At 46.0% G+C, this 22,063-nt stretch overlaps 3 protein-coding genes across 3 annotated transcripts; 2 read left to right on the forward strand and 1 right to left on the reverse strand.

Moving 5' to 3' along the window:
- Positions 1-284: 284 nt before the first annotated feature.
- Positions 285-1,414, reverse strand: LOC146036192 (heat shock 70 kDa protein-like). Its single transcript, XM_083160044.1, has one exon. The coding sequence runs from the start codon at positions 1,086-1,088 to the stop codon at positions 480-482; it is 609 nt and encodes a 202-aa protein (XP_083016170.1). The 5' UTR covers positions 1,089-1,414; the 3' UTR covers positions 285-479.
- A 98-nt stretch (positions 1,415-1,512) lies between these two features.
- LOC146036190 (uncharacterized) lies at positions 1,513-9,348 on the forward strand. Its single transcript, XM_083160043.1, has 2 exons — positions 1,513-1,668; positions 5,338-9,348. The coding sequence occupies exon 2, from the start codon at positions 5,354-5,356 to the stop codon at positions 6,296-6,298; it is 945 nt and encodes a 314-aa protein (XP_083016169.1). The 5' UTR covers positions 1,513-1,668; positions 5,338-5,353; the 3' UTR covers positions 6,299-9,348.
- Positions 9,349-11,231: 1,883 nt separating this feature from the next.
- Positions 11,232-15,778, forward strand: LSM2 (LSM2 homolog, U6 small nuclear RNA and mRNA degradation associated). Its single transcript, XM_083160045.1, has 5 exons — positions 11,232-11,389; positions 12,150-12,217; positions 12,408-12,438; positions 13,618-13,677; positions 14,803-15,778. The coding sequence occupies exons 1-5, from the start codon at positions 11,387-11,389 to the stop codon at positions 14,926-14,928; spliced, it is 288 nt and encodes a 95-aa protein (XP_083016171.1). The 5' UTR covers positions 11,232-11,386; the 3' UTR covers positions 14,929-15,778.
- The last annotated feature ends 6,285 nt before the right edge of the window (positions 15,779-22,063 follow it).

Raw genomic sequence — 22,063 nt, forward strand, 5'->3', positions numbered from 1 at the left:
GCGAGACTCGCGGCTAAATACAGCGAGTTTCCTGCATTAGCCGCGGGTCTCGCTGTTTTGGGGAATTCTCGCCGTCCTGTGATGGCGAGGATTTCCCCTGAACGTTGAATAGAGCGAACGGCCGGCGCGGGGGTCAAACAGCGAGGATCGCTGGTTTTCTGCAATCCTTGCTGTTTAACCCCCTCGCTTGCCGCTCGCCGCGGCATTGAATACACACCGAAGTATCCTTGTGCTGTGTAAAGTGATTGTAAAACAAGAAGGTAGTAAAGAATTTTCTAGGCCAATAGAAGCAATATGAAATTGTATTATTTGGGTCTAAAACACTATAAATAATAATGGACCCCTTAATGAGACTGAAAGAATCTTGGCACAAAAGAGGTAAATGCTTGGGTGCAGTGGTGGTGGGGCACAATCCATAATTAAGGATGCATAACATTCCTGTCTGGCAGTCAGGGCTGGCAGCACGAGGGTACTTCCTGCTATCCCAGGTCAAAGATGAGGACGTTACGCTCCCCACGTGCTCCCTTGTCCAGGCCATATGCAATGGCTGCTGCTGTGGGCTCATTGATGATTCTCAGTACATTGAGTCCAGCAATTACACCAGCATCCTTGGTGGCCTGTCGCTGAGAGTCATTGAAGTAAGCTGGCACGGTGATGACTGCATTGGTAACAGGATGGCCCAGGTACGCCTCAGCGGTCTCCTTCATCTTCAGCAGCACCATAGAGGAGATCTCCTCAGGGGAAAAAGTCTTCTCCTCTCCTTTATATTCCACTTTCACCTTGGGCTTTCCCCCATCACTCACCACCTGGAAGGGCCAGTGCTTCATGTCAGACTGCACCACAGAATCAGTGAACTTTCTTCCAATCAGCCGCTTGGCATCAAACACTGTGTTCTGGGGGTTGAGTGCCACCTGGTTCTTGGCAGCATCCCCGATCAGTCTCTCGGTGTCAGTGAAGGCCACATAGCTGGGGGTGGTGCGGTTTCCCTGGTCATTAGCAATGATCTCCACCTTGCCATGCTGGAAAATGGCCACACAGGAGTAGGTGGTGCCCAGGTCAATGCCAATAGCTGCCCCGTTTGGTGCCATTGTATGCTGCCCAGGGAGAGTGTGTTGGTTTGTCAGGGAGTCTTATGGTGTAGTAGCCGGGCTGGGTGGTTCCTCTTCTGGCTCAGGCAGATGCAGTAGCCGGTAATGCGCTGCACAGTGATAACGGGATAGGTTGTAGTAGCTGTAGGTCAGGCAGGTGCTGTAGCCGGCGCTCTCCAAGAACGGGTAATAGCAATAACTGGCTGCCTTACCTGTGCACAGTCCGTAAATATACAGAACAGGCGCTGGGACGTCACCTCCTTACCAGCCAATCGCAGCTCGGTCCTCACTATGCTCTTGGCGTCGCTCAGCAACTATCCCGAACTTTCCCGAGTGTTCCCGCACTGAGCAGCCAATCACCGCGCAGCTTTAGTATTGAACATTCGCGAGTGTTCCAGCGTGTTGGCGGCGCCCAATGAGCGGCTCCCGCAGTCAGTGACGTCAGATAAGTGAGGAAGTTTCGCGATTTTTCCCACACTGTGAGAATGTGCCAACCAATCAGCGCGGGAGGGGGCGTGGTTTGGGCCTCTCCGGAACAACGTACAAATCGCTGTGTGGAGAGAAACACGCGCGGAGTGAGGTGGGTGTTGATGTGGATGTGGCTGTATGTGCGGTAGTGTAGCAGATTACATCACTCCCTATGACCGCTGCTTCCTTCTCTGGCTGCTTCCTAGCCTGGGCCCCATCCCTGGTGCTACATTACTGCCTGAGAGCAGCCGCCATGTTGCCTCTGCCAGTCATAATAGTAGCTGGTGCCTGACCCACTTCTGTTCTGTCTTTTTACTTTTCCCATCATGCATTTGGTCCACGTATACATGGAGGGGGGATATGAAAGTGTGCCTGACCCCTCTCTCTGGTATATGTTACCATACCTCCCAACATGAGCCTCTCCATGAGGGACACAATGCTCTGTTCCTGGAATTCCCTCTTAATTAAATGTTGCCATCACCTGTTAATTGATTAGAAAGGTGTTTCACTGCTTGTGAGGGCAATCATAAATTAAGAGGGAAGCTCAGAAATATAGCATTCTGTCCCTCCTGGAGGGTGTCATGTTGGGAGGTATGAGTGTTATTTGTTGCTGGGCACCACTCTAAAGGGGCCTACACACATTGGGCGGTATTCAATGAGGCTGATTCGCCAGGTTTTTATGGCGATTTTGTGCTTTATGGTGAATTTCTAACTAAAACGGTGAATCACCCTATTCAATGACCAGATGGCGAATACATTTCAAGGTTTTTTTCGCCATGATTCACCGAGTAGCAATCGCTATCTTTTTTATGGTGAAGTGGAAGGTGAACTTTTAAAATAAAGGGTTTTGTTTTTTACAATTGGTGTCAAAAAATCTGGAATTTTATTCTGAGGAGGGGCATGCTATTTTTATTCATGTGCTGTAAGCACATGAATATATATTTAATTTAAAAAAATATATATATTTTTTTTTTACACAGACCAGCCAGCAGGGGGCCGGAGCCGAGCCGCTTATTAGATATTCATATATTCACTTCTCCCGATCATTACATATGCATGAATGGGTATAGTGAATATACCCGGTCCCCTGCTGGCTATCCCGGGGGGCAGCCTGTGCTGCCTGGCTCCCGGGGAGCCCACCTCTCCCCCACAAACGTTCTGGGGCAGGCAGGGAGACTTCCATCTCCCTGCCTGCCACCGTCCTCAGGCTCCCTGCGGCGTCCGCCGCAGGAGCTCAAATTCGTCGGTCAGGGGCAGCGAGCCCCTGACTCGTTGAATACCGGAGCCGGCGAGGCTCCGGAACGCAGCGAGCAGTGGCGAATGTGCAGCGAATCCTAAACAGGATTTGCTGCACGTCGCCAGTATTCACATTGAATACTGCCCATAGAGATTTGCTGAGCGTTCTGTCAGGGTCAGTTTGATGGATATTAATCGCTGGGTGATATCGACGCATGGGGCCGTGCATCGCTCCCACTGTGGCCCCTACACACAGAGCGATGTAGGGGCATTTTCTAAGTGATCTGATCGCTTAAAAAAATGCCCCAAAATACCTATGCGTGTAGGCCCCATACTTGTATAATCACATAACACCAAAAGCCAGTGTGTGACACCAGTCAGTGGACATGGGACTTTCTTCTCATGTTTGGGGGGATTCCAATTGTGCCAGGGTGTAGAGGCCCGTAAACCCTGTGACATTATTATTGTCACCGTGGTACCGCTACCTTAACACTAGCTGCTCACGTGATGAGGTAACCATCAGCGGTTACTTACCCATATAGCTGCCAACTGCTGCATCTCTATGTTCATAATGAGCTTGGGTTCTATGTGTAAAAATATTTGCTGCCTACCTTTACTTGCTCCGCAGCGGTTCTACGTGTAAGAATAGACGCCGTCTACCCCTACTTACTAAGCATCGGTTCTACGTGTAAGAATAGACGCCGTCTACTCCTACTTGCTCAGCATTGGTTATACGTGTAAGAATAGACGCCGTCTACCCCTACTTGCTCAGCATTGGTTATACGTTTAAGAATAGACGTCGCCTACTCCTACTTGCTCCGCAACAGTTCTATGTGTAAAAATAGACCCCACCTACCCATACTTGCTCCGCAACGGTTATACGTGTAAGAATAGACCCCGCCTACCCATACTTGCTCCGCAACGGTTATACGTGTAAGAATAGACGCCGTCTACCCCTACTTGCTAAGCATCGGTTCTACGTGTAAGAATAGACGCCGTCTACCCCTACTTGCTCAGCATTGGTTATACGTTTAAGAATAGACGTCGCCTACTCCTACTTGCTCCGCAACAGTTCTATGTGTAAAAATAGACCCCACCTACCCATACTTGCTCCGCAACGGTTATACGTGTAAGAATAGACCCCGCCTACCCCTACTTGCTCCGCAACGGTTATACGTATAAGAATAGACGCCGCCTACCCCTAATTGCTCAGCATTGGTTCTACGTGTAAGCATAGACACCGTCTACCCCTACTTGCTAAGCAACTGTTATACGTGTAAGAATAGACGCTGCCTACCCCTACTTGCTCTGCAACAGTTATACATGTAAGAATAGATGCCGTCTACCCCTACTTGCTCCGCAACTGTTATATGTGTAAGAATAGACGCCGCCTACCCCTACTTGCTCCGCAACGGTTATACGTGTAAGAATACATGCCGTCTACCCCTACTTGCTCCGCAACAGTTATACATGTAAGAATAGACGCCGTCTACCCCTACTTGCTCCGCAACAGTTATACGTGTAAGAATAGACGCTGTCTGCCCCTACTTGCTCTGCAACGGTTATACTTGTAAGGATAGAAATTGCCTACCCCTACTTGCTCCGCAGCGATTATATGTGTAAGAATAGTCCCCGCCTACCCCTACTTGCTCCGCAGCGGTTATATGTGTAAGAATAGACGCTGTCTACCCCTACTTGCTCTGCAACGGTTATACTTGTAAGGATAGAAATTGCCTACCCCTACTTGCTCCGCAGCGGTTATATGTGTAAGAATAGTCCCCGCCTACCCCTACTTGCTCCGCAGCGGTTATATGTGTAAGAATAGACGCTGTCTACCCCTACTTGCTCTGTAACGGTTATACATGTAAGAATAGAAATTGCCTTCCCCTACTTGCTCCGCATTGGTTATATGTGTACCTGGTTTTGGAGAAGTGGATGCCTAGTGTGCCCACCATATGTAAACCGATATGGACATAGCAACATTCTACTTCTTCTGGGGATTTTCCTGTTGTTAGAATGTACAGAAGGCAGACATCTTTATTTTGTGCCTGGTAATAATTTTGATGCTGACCAAGTTGACATTCATCATGTAGACAGTAATGGTGGTGCAGTGGTCACTCACCTGCTCATGAGCGGTGTCTGGGGGCCGGTGGTCATATGACTGTAACCTCCAGGTCAGATATCCGCCGCTGTACAAATATTGGCCAAATCAGTCAATAATTTGCTGATCGGGGTGATAGTTGAACAGTATATGACCAAAATTTGTAAGGAATTGCATGCAGCCTGGGGACACATTCAGGGGATTCACTGAATGTCTGCAGGTAACTCTCCCGAAACTAGTGTTTTGGCTGATATCTTGCAAATAGTCTTTGATACGTTGGTCCCAGGGTGCGGGAGGGGTGTGGGAAGAATAGATCCATTCAAATGAAGGCCAATGGACTAGTCTTGATGGAAAGTTGTAAACGAACATCAGCCTGATATAGCTTTGAAAGTTGAATATTAATTTTATTCTCAGCTAAACAAATGTCTCTCTCCTTTTTTACAGCATCCCCCTGTAAACAATGAATGGTGGTGATGACTCAGGAAGCAGTTGTGTGACAGAACTAGAAGATTCCAGTCAAAAGGCTACATGTGGATTACCCAAAGGACAGTGGCAGGGAGAAATGATTTCTATGCAGTATGACATGCAAGATGACCATGTCGCGCAGGAATGTAATTCCTTAAATTTACGGCTGTCCAACATCTGTTCCCAGAGCAAAAGCTGCTTGATGCTCTGGGGTCAGCAGAAGCCAGAAGATTTCATAGTGAAAGAAAGCCCTATGAGTTTAGAGGACTATAAACTGTTGAATAAAATAGAAGCAGAAGGAAAAAACTTTGATTTTATATCGGCATGTCCTAATATATCTCCTGAAGTGACAGAGCCATGCATCCCCGATCCCTTACCTCATCGACAATCTCCTTCCTTGGACACTGAAAGCAACCAAATAATCCCAAACAAATTTTCTCCTCCTGACCCTGAAGACCAATCACACGTGCCGGATCAGTTACCTGAGTTGAAGCCACATGTTCCGTTCAGCATCAATGGTTTTGGCAATGAGAGCGATGTGTCTTGGTGTCCAGAAGGACCTTTAATGATTCACCAAGTGGACTGTTCTGATGAAGATATTGATATGCTTATTGACAAAGAAAGCGTTTTGAATCCGGACATTCTGATTCAACAGATTCATAATGAATACGAGAGTCGAATCTGCAAAAATAAAACTGTTCATGTATTTAATGATGCATTTAATTCAACTAGGCAAATACATATCAAGGAAGAAGATATGACGGATAGTTACGCATATGAACAACAGTTTTGTTGCATATTAGGATGGACAGCGTATGTCAGTGGAAACCGATTGCAGTGTTCATGTACATCTAGCACAAAGAGACAGACACGTGCATCCGCCAGAAAATCTGGCTACCGTCACATAAAAAAGCCAGACAGATCCCAGAAGCTGAAATAGAAGTTTGTCCCTTACATACAGATCCTAACAAGACCAAGGAAACCTCAGTTCAGCTGATGGACTCCCAAGACAGCCACAACTGGTATGCTGAAGCTGCTATCTAAAAAACACCCAGGAAAAGCAGAAGAGAAAATAACAGACTTCTAGACAATGTAGATGATGATCAACTTATTCTGTTGCTCCAAACAGAACCGGAGGCGCTCATATGCAAATGCAGCAGTGGGGTATATTTACACTTTGTAGTGGTAATAGCTTCCGGAGGGAAGAGGCATTTATTATTAAATGCAAAACACTTAAGGTTTTATATAAAATAATGATTGCCATTTTAAATCCTGCAGCCAGAACCAACGGCGAGCACTGGCTGTTAGTGTGTGTGTGTATGTATGTATACACACACACACTCCGTCACTCCAGTCTGCATAGCGGTTTATTAAGTGAGACAAATATACAACAACGTTTCGGCACTAGCGTGTCATCCTCAGGCTAGTGTCGATACGTTGTATATTTGTCTCACTTAATAAGAATTATTTGTGATATCTACGTTGGAGTGCTGTGTATATATATATATATATATATATATATATATATATATTGCAGTGACTTTCCCAGGTAATCTGATTCATAGCTGACATACTGAACCCCAGCCCTCCACATATGACTGCACTTTACTCAATGCATATAAAGTTAAGACAGGTTTTACCGAACACTACCAAATGCACTGAGGTGAAACAAACTATACAGGATTTAATAGCGAGGTCCGCTACATTGCTACTGATTTAAAACCCAGCACATATAATTCACCCTCCTTAGTTAAAGCTTAATAAAATTACATTTAACACTAATGATCTGATAAGCTAGTTATAGTAAACATATTTTAATAAACTTCAGGGGCCTACACACGTGAAGATGTGCTGAGCGTTCCGAGTGATGCCAGATCGCTCAGCACAGCAATTTGTTAGGGCCAGTGTGCTCTGGTTAGAACACTGGCTCTGATCGCCGGCGTTTTAATACATTTATCCAGCATGGTATAAGTAGCCGGGCGATAGTGGCGCGAGGGACCGCGCATCGCTATGGCCCCTACACACGGAGCGATGTAGAGGCATTTTCTAAGCGATATAGTGAGCGATATCGCTTAGAAAATGCCCCTAAATCACTACGTGTGTAGGTCCCATTAGAAATACACTAAGAAAATAAATAAAAGAGAAAAACATATGTCTGATTATAATTCCACTACAAATCCAATTACATTGTGTTATTGCCCGAATGCGGGTCCTTTTTTTGGCCGATAAAAAAAAACCGGTTTATAATTTGATAGCGCAGTAATGACCATTGTTCAAAAATCAGTTTTTATTGACCAAAATGGATCGCTTAATTGGATATCCGCCTATGTTTTGTGACTGTAAATTGATTGACAAGACATTTTCAAATGTATATTAGAGTGCCAAAGATATTTTACACTTAACATGGCAGGGCTGTAGCAGTCCACTACTGCCTCAGCACATATGACATCTTATGCCCTCCAGGCTACCAGGTGTATTGCCAAATACAGATACCTCTCTAAGGCAGCAACGGTTCTGGCCCTTGGTGGACGTGCTGGTTACACACTCCTAGTTATGGCCCTGCCAAGTCATTGCTTTGTTTAGTTGCTTAGATACACACTTAGATACACACTATTAGATACATAGCTGAACGTATCTGATGGTACTTACGGGTGAGGGATCTTTGGTCTTCAGGCGTAGGGATATGTATGCCTGGCACTCACCGCAGTATCATCTGGACAGTATTTTGAAATGATTTGAATAGGTTTGTTAGCCTGGAATATTAAGACGGATTTAAATTGGAAACGTTGTTTTGTTGTGTTGGTTGCCTGCCTACTACCCTCTGAAAGCGCTTTGTATACATTCAGAACGTCTCTGCTAGAGCGCGTATTACAGCAACTAAACAAGTCAGACAAGTGTTTTTTATTTGCCTAATTGACCGTCTTTGACCCTTTTCTACAAAGAAATGTCTTTAAGGTGTGTGTATATAGTTTGAATAGTAATGTGGAGTAAATCCCTATTAATGCAGAATTCCTACAATATCGCATTCACAGAACACTAACTGTATTGTAGCGCTTAGCACTGTTACATAGTATATATCAGGGCCCCCGGTGATCAGAAAAGGCACTCCTTTGTATGAGAAGACCCTATCAGCTTATGTTCTGAATTCTTTCATTAAATTGATGGTTTAAAGCGTTACAAATGTTACTTCTTAAAATAGATTGGTGGAGGGTTGTCAGAATTATTTAAAAAATTATAATAAACTGCCCAGTGGCGCTAAAGTTCTTGGAAACTACAGAATCCAATAAGACTTTGAATTTTAAGCAAATGTCTGGCCGAAAGCGAATTGGTTGCTATGGACTTAGGCCGGTAAATTTGTATCTATAACAGTTTTGTTTTGTATCTGTATGTTCTGGGCATCTATAGCATTTTAATATGTTTTTTTTATAAAGCAGCGTCCGTATTTTGAACTAACTTATACATAAGTTTGCATACATGTATCCTCCGTATCCCATTACAGCCTCTCATCCTCTGCCAGCATTAACTGGATCACGGATGTAGCTCAATGGACCTATAAACAGGGGAATTTAATCTTGGGAGGATCACAATGGCCGTGTACACCGTCGTTCACATCAACACTACATTCTGTCTCTCATTCTCCCTCTTTGAATGGACACTTGAATTCCTCACATAGAACAATGGTCTTTTTAAACGGACAGGAAGACATCATGGACTAACTACTCATGTATTCACCCATAAACTGTTCCGTCTCAGGTACCTGTGACCCAAAGCGGCGGGAAAGCAGGAAGCTTGTTTTTTGTGCATTTCGTGATCAACTTTTTGAGAAAACATGTTTATTTGTTTCATATTTCATAAAAAAAATTCAAGTCTGTGTGAGAGCTGCTCATTCCTTACCCCTTACTCCTTCCCTTTCCTTCTCTTAAAAAAAATAAATCCAAAAATAGATGAAAAACCAGAGTTCTAATAAATATGTGAAAAACAAAATATGAAGCCATTGTCAGCGTCTATAAGGTGGGAAAGGAATCAATAGCCTGGAAAACGTGCACTGTTGGGGGGGGGGTCATTGAGGACCGAGGTTGCAACCTACTGTTCAAGAAGGTGCTAAATAAATAAGTATAGAATCTAGTTGGTTGCTATGGGCAACAACAGAAATTCATGACCATATTACCCAAGTTTTTTTTCATGACTACATGATCGTCAATGTGGGTGGACACATGCAATTTCATTGTGGGGTGGCAGACAATTGTGTACTTTACTTTGCTCAGATATTGGGGCTTTCAATTTGGCAAAACAATTGTTCAGACAACCAAGAGAATATGACTATGAAGCTTTAGCCTAAGCTGGTAAATATACGGAGTTTGGCCTTGGCATGTCCACAAAGTGAGGCAGACACCCCCATTTTTGAAACAGACTTTGGGCCTAAATTAGACTCGACCACAGGGCAAAATTTACCTAAAAAAGGACAAAACCATGCTGCACTGAAGGTGGGGCAGATGTAACATGTGCAGAGAGAGTTAAGGCCCATACACACTGGGTGTCTTTGAGCTGAAAGTCGCTCAAAACAGCAGGTTTGAGCGACTTTCAGCTCAAAGCCGCCCAGTGTGTATGCCCCGGCGGTGAGCGCTCCTGCGTCATTGCCGGGAAAGCCGTTCTTCTGCTGGTAATACCAGCAGATGAGCGGCTTTGTGGATGGCTTTGCATATCGCTGCACTATGCAAAGCCGTCCTCTCCCTGCTGACAGCGCCAGGCAGGGGGAAAGCTGCTCAGTGTGTATGCAAGCTGGGCCGATTGGATGGCCTCATTCGTCGGAAATCGGCCCAAATCTGCTCAGTGTGTGGGTACCTTAACACTTTACATGGGCACACAACACCTTTTAACTGTCGAGCTTACCCATGTCGACCTTCAATGGTCGACCCAATGCATGTCGACCTAAATTGGCTCCCAATGACCCATACCCCATGACAGAACCCTGCTAAAGACAAGACAGTTGGGAGGTGTGCTGGGTTATATGACCCAAGTAGTGTACCCACCACAGCACTGATCACATTTTGTGCTCACGCCTGAACTAGAATTGCGTAGAGAGGAGGTCCAAGTTGCAAATGTGGTGAATGATCATTATCACCCACTTCCATAGCGGGTGTGGGAGTGCAGTCTACCCATATGACCTATAACTGGTGGGAATAAGCCCCCTGGCCTGATTCCAAGATGGCCAATGCTGGGCCTTGTCATTATAGTGCCCATAGCTGAGAGGATTGGGGCATGCTATCTATGGATCCCTGACCAGGCTTATTGTGTCTACCCTAGGGGAATTAATGCCACTATGTCAGGGGTTCCCAATCTTTTTTTAATCACGGCACTCCGTCTAGAGTATAAGAATTTTTTTCGCGGCACCCCTAGGCCAAATTTATTTTAATTAGATTGGATTTATATGCTATTCTTAGGGTCAGTTATGTGGAAAAGGGCAGGAATTGCTTCTGTTTGTACACATTTTAAGATGGGCAGCCACCAGCACTGGTTTTGCTTATAAATAATTAACCATTAATAATTTTAGTTGGTCCTGGACTACCAACCCAGGGCACCCTTGCATGTGTCCCGAGGCACCCCAGGGAGCCACGGCGCACAGTTTGGGAACCACTGCACTATGTGGTGATGAGCACCATCAGCTACATATCAGCGTCACATAACACACTTCAGCTGCTACACATCACAAAGCACAATCTCAGTCAGTGCAGTGGGATATTTTGCTACAGTGACTGTGAAACTCGAGTATACTGTTGTATGTGTGCAGAGGTCTTCAACAAAATGGCCTCCCTCCACGTTGCTCACTGCGCGCCGGCACGCTCTACTGTTAAGCTCCTTCAGCAGCCTCTGTGATTGGCTGGCGTCCTCTCGCGAGAGTTTGCGGCCGGCATTAAAATTGAGCACGAACGTGTAGCTGCCGTCGGATCCTGTGCCTGTCTGATTTTCCTGAGTTTGTACCGATAGCAGCATATCGCTACCTGACCGGCTCGGGCTACCGGCAGTTACCATGGTAGGCGTCACTGGACCGCCCTGATTTTTAGCGTGTGATGTAAATGCTGGCTGTGAGCCTGGGTAGGCTGTAACCTGTGCCTTGCTTGCTTTGCTGTTGGAGGAACTACAGCCACCAGTGTGCCACGGAAGCTTATAGCTAACGTTCTATAGCGCTGGGCTCGCAGGGCATGCTGTGAGTTGTAGTTCCACCCCTGTTGCAGAGCCACAGGGTGCCTGATACTTATACTGCCCATGACCCCCTACAGAACATTGGGAAGGGGTTATTGTTATGCTGTAGGGGGCGCTACACCTGCGGTGCCAATGGTGAAGTAGGGGGGAATTGTCCACGGTGCCCCTCAGTTATGTGTAACTACACAATGGGACAAATTCCCTTCTCACCCCTCCACATATTGGTGTATTATGGTCTTGGTGTTGCACTTTTTGAGAGTGGGTGCATAGGGTCAATCAGTGCTGATGCCAATATCACAACACAGTTGTAATGCTAAATAAAAATAACTTTTACCTGTACAACTATTAACATGTTATACTTGCTTTACCAGCACATCTATTGCCTGCTTTATGTAAGAGAAGTGTTGGGATACTGGTGTTGACATCACATAAGCTATATAGCCACAAGACCGCTTGCTGATAACTGGTCACATCCAAAAAAAAAAAAAAATGTAATATCTGAGTAACTAATAATGTTGGGTTACATTCCATAACTTCCTATAATAATTGGCATTGTGGGAAGATCTGACTGTCCTGTCCTGGTTTTGCAGCTCTTCTACTCCTTCTTTAAGTCACTAGTGGGGAAGGATGTTGTCGTGGAGCTAAAGAATGACTTGAGGTAAGTACCACTGACCCCTATACTGTATACACTTGCTGTGTCCTACATCTTATCTGCAGCTGTACTGCATAAGTTTCTCTCAGGAATCCCTATTCTTGCTTCTATACTCCATGTAGTTCCTTCTGTCCTCTGTGCAAGCAGTATACTCTTCTGCTGTCACTATTGGTAACGGATTTGTGCTTTCTTGCAGTATCTGTGGTACATTGCACTCCGTTGATCAGGTAAGCTGGAATGTGGTTTGTCTCGAATTCTAAAACCGGTTAAATACAATTTGGGTTATTAAAACCTCAAGAAATGTTGCTCATATTGGGGCAGATGTATGAATATTCGTTATGGGGGAGAAGGGGGTATCCGCGTACGTTATGTGCATTGATACCGCTTCTCCCCCATGTAAGAAGGAGCCAGGATGTGGTAAAGCAGGCCGAATGTATGAACGGTCAGCCTCGCTAACCGTTCCGCCCGATGCCGGTTTTGGCTTCACCAGCAGCAGGCTGGCGAAGCCCTATCTAAACAGCAGGGACAGCGCTGGGGATCTCGTGTGAGCAGGGCCGGGGGACAGGAGACAGTGCACCAATGTAAACTGTTGCGCTATCTCCAGGAGGGGACATCGCCAGAGGGGGAAGTTAGCGCTCCCCCACTTCAGCAGACAAGATGTTACTACATCTTGTCGGTCTCCCCTCCTGCTTCACCTCGCTAATGGCAGGAAGTATTATAGCAGCGCGATAAGCGACGCTATAATACATCTGCCCGCTAAATCTTAATGCATAATTGTCCTATAACATGGCCAGCGGTGAGCGCTGATGTGCACACCCGCTTCATCGCCGTGCACTATTGCTCATCTGCTGGCATTACCAGCAGATGAGCGACAGGGTGGGTGGCTGTAAGTCATCCACTTCCCCGGAGAAGTCACCGGGCAGGGGGAAAATCATTCTGTGTGTGTATGTATGGGATTTAGACTTGGCTGTTGCTTGGAGGGGAGGGAGGATGGAAGGTTCTGACACTTGAGCTGGATACACTTCATTTAGCCAATTTTGCTGTTTGAAACAAAAATCTGGTACTGTCTGAGAGCAAATGACCATTGACCACTCTACTCCCAAACACCGGAAAAAGACAGAAATTGTAATGAAGTCTGTTTTACGCTAACCAATTTAACTGAATGACTTTTTGTCTGTGACTGTCGTTTGCTCTCATACATTAACAGATATTTGTGCCAACCAGATTGGACCCATAAGCTTTTATTGGATAAGGCACAATGGCCATGATTCAAGTTGGCTTGGTATGCTGCAAACATCGCAGCTTACCAAGCGCCTGAGACGCTATGAAGTCACTTCCTTACTGTAACTGGCGGTTTGTACAGGTATATGTGAAATCCTTGTTAATGAAATCTATTTCTATATTAGTATCTGAACATCAAACTAACGGACATCAGCGTGACGGACCCAGAGAAGTACCCTCACATGGTGAGTCTTGTAGTTTTGCTTCCTCTAGATAACATTTAGAAAGGGCCACAAATTGTCCATATCACCGGCTGACTGCACTGCCCCGGCAGCAGTGCGGTGTGTAGCCCATCGGGCTATTTCACACGCTCCGGCTCCTGCTGGGCGGTGGTGCCCTGCACAGCCAAATGCCATACCGCACACTGTAGTTATTAATGGACACGATTGTGTCCATTCACACAGGACGGCCACCGCCTGGTTGCAGCCGGATCCCACCACTGGAAGGGACGGCTGCCGGGCTGTGGCCATCCCTACCATTGTAAACTGCTGTGTGCGGCACGGCTTCCTGGCCGTGTGGGGTTTCGCTGCCCGGCAGGAGCCGCAGTGTGTGAAATAGCCCTTAGGCTGCAATGAGTTCCTGCCATCTCAGAATGGCAGTAACCCAGGGACCTGAATTGTGGCTGCCTGATGTTGACTCATGAGGCAGCTTCGCATCCTCCATAGAAACCTATGGGGGATGCGGCTGGCGTCGGTGCAGAAGGGATCACAGCAGGGATTGGTGATTCCTGCTTTGTTCTCTTCTGATACATTTAGGTGATGCTTAATATATGCGGCTAACCCCCAAAAAATGGGTGATTTCTGGGATTTAGCCACAAGTATTAAATAATAAATGGGGCCCCTAAATCTGTCTGCATGGCCACAGGTGTCTGCATACAGTGCATGTGCTGAAGCCACTGTACAACTGTCATTGAATATCCATTCTATTTGGAGTTGAATAGAACTTGGCCTGGTTTCTGTCTTCCTGTGACGTGGGCTGTAGCAAAGCAATACGGTGTAACCATCATGTGGTGCGAGTCTGTATCGTAATATCTCTGTGTAATACAGCGTAGGGAAGTCCTGTGTATCTCCCGCCCCAAGTGCCTGTGTTTTTAGTATAAATATAAATACAGCTAAGTCAATTGATTGAAGCTTAGTTAAATATTGGGCAAACTGGTCCACGGTTTCAAAACCTAGCTGGTGCAGTCATTACTAACTGTCACATTTCCCAGATCACCTAGCTGGTGCACAGATGCAGTCATTACTAACTGGGAGGGGGCGGAGTGCAGTGCAGAGGTTTCCTCCTGTACTGATGCGGTCTTGTATTCCCAGCTGTCTGTGAAGAACTGTTTCATCCGGGGCTCTGTGGTTCGCTATGTCCAGCTTCCTGCTGACGAGGTGGACACTCAGTTACTACAAGATGCAGCAAGGAAGGAGGCCGTCCAGCAGAAACAGTGACCCTTCCGTGTGACTGCGCAGCGAACACAAGCGCGCGAGTTCTCCGGCTTCCCTACTGGACATTTGATTCCCTTCCCCCAACGTCTGCATTATGAGAAGGCACTTGGACTGCACAAAATACAAATCCTACAGTTGTTCCACTGAAGGAAAGGGTGTTTTATTCAGCAAGGAGATGCATCTGTCAGTTCCTAATCTTGTTTTAGTGTAACGCCCTTTTTATGTTCTGAAATTTGTCTCCATAAACTACTATTGCAACAGTGACCCCTGCAGGCTATGTAGTGGTATCTCATTCAGTCTGCATCTGAAATGCATTGCTCCCTCCCAGAGTGGTTATTCTATAAAATACAGGTTTGTGCATGAGGAATACAGTTATTCACTTCCAAAGGGATTGTTACTTGACCTCCAGGCTATAGTGGCTGTACACACGGATACATGTACTCTTCCCTTTGCATAGTCTGTCAGACAGTTGCTGTATGGAGCACCCTTTATTTGGAGGGGTTTACAAACCTTTTCCCATGTGTTTGTGTCCTCAGTGATGTCACTGGTATCTAGTATGTGCAGTTCTGTCTTCTCATGCACAAACTTATTCCATGTGATAGTATACGCTCGGCAGGTGCACCTAAATATCTTGAGGGGATGCACGTGTCACCAGGCAGGCGGTGGGAATGCCTGGGGCTCCTGCTGAACTAGGAATTTCCTGCAGGGGTGAATTGAACGACTCATTTTGTTAAAAAAACCTTTTCTGTGCAGTTATTGTTGAACTTTTTTGTTACCCTGAAGTGGGAAGGAAACGCCCACATTTATTTACGCTTTGTTTTTACGTTTATTAATAAAACCCTTTGAGATGTAATGGAGTCTGTTTCCATGTTCTTGCTGTACGGCATGGGTCCTAATGTTTGGGTTTAGATCCTGACACTGAACTGTTCTGAGAAACTGGCTGCCGCTTCAGTCTTGTTTAAAGTGACAGGAAATTGTTGGATGATATTCAAATTCATGCGCTGTTTGTGCCCATTACGACAGATTTAGGAGCACCTCGCAGATGAAGGGGCGCGATGTGAAAAGTCCAATTTGCTAACAGGTGACTTTTGCCAATTTCTGCTCGTTAGCCCCGGAGGGTGCCAGCTGAAGTGCAGATGCTGGCAGTCATACGTGCCTGAACCTCCTTTTGGACGCCCTCTAGTGGCTGCCAGCATGTAAAGGATTGGAGTCTGGTCCTAAGCGTATGAACAGTGTCAAATACACTGCACCCAACACCTATAGAATAAGGACAAGTTCTAGTGTGTACACACGGTACAATTTGCCTTCCAAGGTTTAACGATATAGTCAACATCGTGTTGCCATCGCATGCAGATCGCAAGGGTTTTAACCTTTGCAATCCCAATGCATGCTCCCGTATCGCACGGCATAAAGTCTTGGCTGCATTGACTATATAGATGCGATCTGGTCGCATCGCATGGCACATCTGACCGTGTGTATACACCATTACTCTCTGATACTGCTTGCAGTATGAGGTGCATATATCGTATTTATCGGCGTATAACACGCACCTTCATTTTAAAAGGGAAATCTCAGGAAAAAAAATTTTTTGCTGCACTATATAAGACACTGTACTGGAATCTGCTGTGCTATATATATATATATATATATATACGGTATCAGGTGCTGACAGCTGTTAATAAATACCGTAAATATATACCGGTAAATATGTATACAGATAAAGCAGAAGCCAGAGAAATTCACTCATCATTTCCCCCGCCCCCCCAGCCCCCAGGTTTATTACAGTGTTATTACAGTGTTTATTAGCATACAGCATTTATTAACATACTGTATTTTAATAGATACTAGCAGGGCAGCACAGTTATCCTTCTCCTCCTCCAGGCTACAGCCAGCGCTTGGGAAGGCTGATGACGCTGCTGTAGCCAGGGAGGAAGGAGTCACTGTGCAGGGAGGAGCTATAAGCGTGCTGCTCACCGTCGGGTCCTCGCAGCAGCAGCACGAGAACACGCGCTTAGTAGGCGCCGTGGATGACTGGACGACTGCGCGCATAACAGCACTGGCATTACAGGTACCGTCGGGTGAAATTACCGCCGTATAGCACGCATATCGGCGTATAACACGCACCCATCTTTTCCCCCTGTTTTCAGGGGGAAAAAAGTGCGTGTTATACGCCGATAAATACGGTAGTTGTAAGTCGGGTACATTTACTAAAGCTTCTAAACATGAAGAGGCAATGTCATTAGCAACCTTTTGCAGCCCAAGTGCTACAGGATTTAACTCTGACTATATATTTGGATTATCGAGCCATTTTACTGAATGGTAATATAAAGTGGAAGGTGGTAACGCACCAGCCAATGAACTCAACTGTCATTTTTCAAACACAGTTGATTGACTGGTGCGTTATCACTTTATTAGGCTTAATACAGCTGCTCCTTTACTCTAATAATTGGTACCTCACCAACAGAAGCTGTCAATAGCTATTAAATTAAAGGAAAGAGTGGTAATAACATCATCTAAGGAAATACATTGAAAATGCTATCAATCATTACCTAGCCAGCATCTCTGCTTCAGTAGTGAAGAACGGGAAGTAAAGGGAGTTGCAGGTAAAATCGTTCAAAATGACAGCTAGGTGCTGATTGGCTCATTGCAAAGTGCAGCTCTCCAGATAAGAGCTACCCCTTGTGTTGGTTCCACGTCACTGGACTTCCATGTCTGTGACCCAGCAGTCCCTCTGCATGCACAGACTGACTACTGGGGCCTGCTGGGAGAGATTAGTGTTGGGTCCCTCTGACAACGCAAACCCCTTCCTAGTGCATTCGGAAATACTGCTAAAACCCATGAAAACAGGGTTTTTACACTTTCTTGTTTAGTACATCCCACCCTCTGACTAAAGGGGTGACTCAGAGGTGGGTGGTAAACAGCAGCTGTACAAAAGCTACAGGAGGCATCTTAAGTAATGACCTCTATTGCTGTGATCACACACATGTACCTACTGTGTGCCCATCTGAGGAACCTTAGTACTCTGGATGTCTGGCCAAATCGCACTGCCAGGGACGGTGAATCTGTGTGTAAGGATGCATCTTTTCTGGGGGGCTGGGAGGGAGGGTAGTCATTTACTGAAGAAAAACGAATGAAATACAATTGTAAAGGTCCATACACACTGAGTGTCTTTCCCCCTGCCCAGCGCCGATGTAGGGGGGGAGTAGGGCATAGCGGAGCGCTATGTAAAGCTGTCCTGAAAGCCGCTCCTCTGCTGGTATAACCAGCAGAGGAGCGGCTTTCCCAGCGATGTTACGGGAGCGCGCAGCAGCGCTCACCACCGGGGCATACACACTGGGCGGCTTTGAGCTGAAAGCCGCTCAAACCTGCTGTTTTGAGCGACTTTCAGCTCAAAGTCGCCCAGTGTGTGGGCCTTAAGGTGGTCTGAGTGTCTGAATAGTGATTCTTTCACTGTAACAAGCTTGTAGACCGGGACTTTCATAGTTTTATATACAACAGCAAATCACAAGGTAATCGCACACAAACATATACGTGGGTCATTAGATTGATTTACAAACAATTGTTACACATAAATACAGTATGTGGCTGGGTGTGGCATGCTGTTCCGACAGTCAGGATCCCGACTGGCCGGACACAGCCGGCGTGGCCAGCGCAGCAAAGGCGCTCGCTGCGCTCGCCACACTGTCTGTCAGCCGCTACGCTCGCCACCTATTCTATTCTCCCTCCATGGGGGTCGTGGACCTTCACGAGGGAGAGTAGCCGATGGCCGTCGGGAACCGGCCATCGGTGTTTTAACAATTGGGATAATGACTGTCGGGATCCCGACCGGCACCCATGTGGCCTGTGTCTGGGGGTCTGCTTCCAGGAACAGGATCACTGATTAGGATTTAAGAATTTCTTGTACACAGGATAGATGGGCTGGCTGACCTAGATAGATAGATAGATAGATAGATAGATAGATAGATAGGCAGGCTGACATAGACAGGCAGGCAGACGGGCTGACAGATAGACAAGCGGGGGGGATGACAGGCAGGCGGGCGGACTGACCTAGGCAGGCAGGCGGGCAGGCAGACTCACATAGATAGACAGATCAATTAAAAGATCGACCATGCATCCAAACTTACAAATCCAGGGGTACGGGACACCATCCGGCAAGGGGGCGAGGTCTGTCGGATCGGTTGTAACCTCGTGGGGATGCTGCGGCCACAAGCAACGCCCTGTTTTTGTCACTATGGTAGCAGCTACATCCCCTTTTGCTGCGAAGACCTTTCCCATCATGCACTGGATCCATGTCTCATTGCTGGCCATGCCCCCAGTCTCTGTGCTTCACAGCCTATATTTCCCGCTGTGGCAGGCAGATGGAACGCGGGACAGTTTTTAAAACAGGACGGTACTTGTTTCCTAGCACGGCGTCCACGATTTTGATTGTATTGATCGGGTCGGAAAAATCATGTTGATCGCATCCCAACCAAATCGCATGCGACGTGATCGATGCGATTTTTACATTGGAATCAATGTAAAATGGTCCCTGAGACCCAATTTTACATTGATTTTAATGTAAAAAGCCCCAAAACCCCCCATTTTAATAGCAAACCCTCCCTGATGGGTGGAATGGCCCTCCATTGTTAACACCACCCCACTATTGACGCCAACCCGAAGCGTGGCGAGCGCAGCAGTACGCGTCGTCCGACCTTTTCATACCCCCACTATCCACATCGGCGTGGAGTTGATTCTGTAAAGTGTGGCGAGTGCACGCGCATAACTTCACAGGTATACGCGTCCCCTCGCCACGCTTCGGGCTTGGTGGCTCGCTGCGCTCGCACACACTATATAAAATCAACTCCACACCAATGTGGATAGTGGGGGTATGAAAAGGTCGGACGACGCGTACCGCCACCCCTCGCAGGCTCGCTGTGCTCGCCACGCTTCGGGTTGGCGTCAATAGTGGGGTGGCGTTAACCATACTTTATAACCATATACAATGAGAAATTGGCCATATTGGCCCATTTCCCATTGTTCCCTATGTAAAATCGCATTGATCGCATCGCGGGCCATTATAATGGGCTGCGATCAACGCGATTTTCCAGCAAATAAACTGGTGATTGACAGAAAATCGGGTCGATCGCGTCGATCACATGCATTAAGTACCTTAAACTTAAGGCATGCGATCAACCTGACGGGTGCCGTGCTAGGAAACAAGTACCAACGGGACTGTCCTTTGAAAATCGGGACAGTTAGGAAGGATAGATAGATAGCAGTTCTATTGAAGATGGGATGTTGCCAATAGCAACCAATCAGATTCTACTTATTTATTTAGACCCTTATAGAAGATAATAGATAGACTCTGGTTGGTTGCTATGGGCAACATCCCATCCACAATAGAACTCCCATCTTAGTAAATTGACCCCATGGATAGAGTGAGGCTCATTACGTAGGATGCATTGGGTGGATCTACATAAACAGTGTCAGATTTATGACATGACGACACGGTTACTGACAGATTTTATGGGAGAACAGATGACGGGTTTAGGAGGCTCTGTTCACGCTCATCTCTCATTAGAGGATCCTGCATCTCCAGGTGCTCATCATGTGAGAGCCTCCGCGCACGGACGTCTTCACTCACCACAGTCTCATCTGTTCATAAGTTTCTGCATCTTCCTTCCCCGAGTATAACGCGGAACAGACAGGAAAATGAAGTACATCAACTCCTGGGAAAGGTAATTACAGACAATTATATATATGTATAGCTTGGATCCCGGAGGCAGGCGACCCCATTGCCTCAGGGAGTTACACCTATGCCCCCCCCCCCCCATCCTCCACACACACACACACACCACATTTAATTTAAATTGTCTAAATTTTGTGTACATCAAATGATCTCATATTATCTTAGTATGGAAACAGATTACAATGTGAACTTTCCTCCATTGATAGTATACATGCCTAGCATTCTGCTCAAGTGCATTCACATGTGTTCATTATTATGATTATAATACACGTTCTATAGATCAGAGGTGTAACTCTGGGAGGCAATGGAGTCATCTGTCTCTGGGCTCTTGCTCCCACGGGGGCACCTCTCTCCTGCGAGTTTGAATCTGTTCATTGAAAGACGTTGATATCGCTTCTGTGGCTGACTCCCTCTCCTAGCAGAACAATACACGTTCTCTTTATTCTAAATATAATTTTAGCCAGTGTCACACCTTGTATTGGAACCCAGGATCTGCTCCACTAGAAGCAGATATTGATCCTGCATAGAAAGCTTGCGACTTCTAGCTATATAAAGTCACTACACTACATAACACAGAATGTGCATGCTTAGGGCCTTATTCTAGTTCACTCTTAGCGACAAATTCCTTCTCAGATGGACAAAACCATGTGCACTGCAGGGGGGCAGATGTAACAGGTGCAGATAGAATTAGATCTGGATGAGTTATTTTGTTTCTGTGCAGGGAAAATACTGGCTGCTTTATTTTTACACTGCAATATAGATCTCACTTTGAGGAAAAACCCCACCCAAATCTAATTCTCTCTGCACAAGTTTCATCTGCCCCACCTGCAGTGCACATGGTTTTGTCCATTTGAGAAGGAATTTTCCTCTAAGAGTGAACTAGAATAAGGCCCTTACTGTGCAGGAGCAAATAGCTTTATCAGTAAGGTGGCTGCCTCCAGTGAGATAGGTCACAGGTTCTATACCTGGGTATGACTGCTAAGCAATGTATTTATTTAAAATAAATTATAATGTAAACAAATTTGGTGCAATGTCACAAGATTTATAGAATATGTATTATGTCAGAGTTCTGAAATATGTGTATATGTGTTCTATATTTTCCCACAGAATTCAATAATTACTTATCCATATCATACACAGCATGTTCACTGTGGGGTAAATTTACCAAAAATATAAATTGGTGAGGTTGCCCATGGCAACCAGTCAGATTCTATCATTTGCATCCTAGAAAATGATAGAGAGACTCTGATTGGTTGCTATGGAAGACATCACCCATTTCCCGTTTTAGCAAATGTACCCCTGTGTCTCTCCAGAGTTAGAAAGTACAGCAGTCCCCAATTCTGATTGGTTGCCCATAGCAACATCCCATCTGAAATAGACATACCATCTTAGTAAATAAACCCCATCCTG

This window comes from Crinia signifera, chromosome 9 (assembly GCF_055691185.1).
Source record: "Crinia signifera chromosome 9, ASM5569118v1, whole genome shotgun sequence".
In the NCBI taxonomy this organism is placed as follows: Eukaryota; Metazoa; Chordata; class Amphibia; order Anura; family Myobatrachidae; genus Crinia; species Crinia signifera.

Excerpts from the sequence above, each read along its gene's own strand:
- LOC146036192 (XM_083160044.1), bottom strand. The coding sequence starts at position 1,088 with ATGGCACCAAACGGGGCAGCTATTGGCATTGACCTGGGCACCACCTAC.
- LOC146036190 (XM_083160043.1), top strand. The coding sequence starts at position 5,354 with ATGAATGGTGGTGATGACTCAGGAAGCAGTTGTGTGACAGAACTAGAA.
- LSM2 (XM_083160045.1), top strand. Across the intron at positions 12,439-13,617 it reads CATTGCACTCCGTTGATCAG|TATCTGAACATCAAACTAAC; the intron begins GTAAGCTGGAAT and ends TTTCTATATTAG. Across the intron at positions 13,678-14,802 it reads CAGAGAAGTACCCTCACATG|CTGTCTGTGAAGAACTGTTT; the intron begins GTGAGTCTTGTA and ends TTGTATTCCCAG.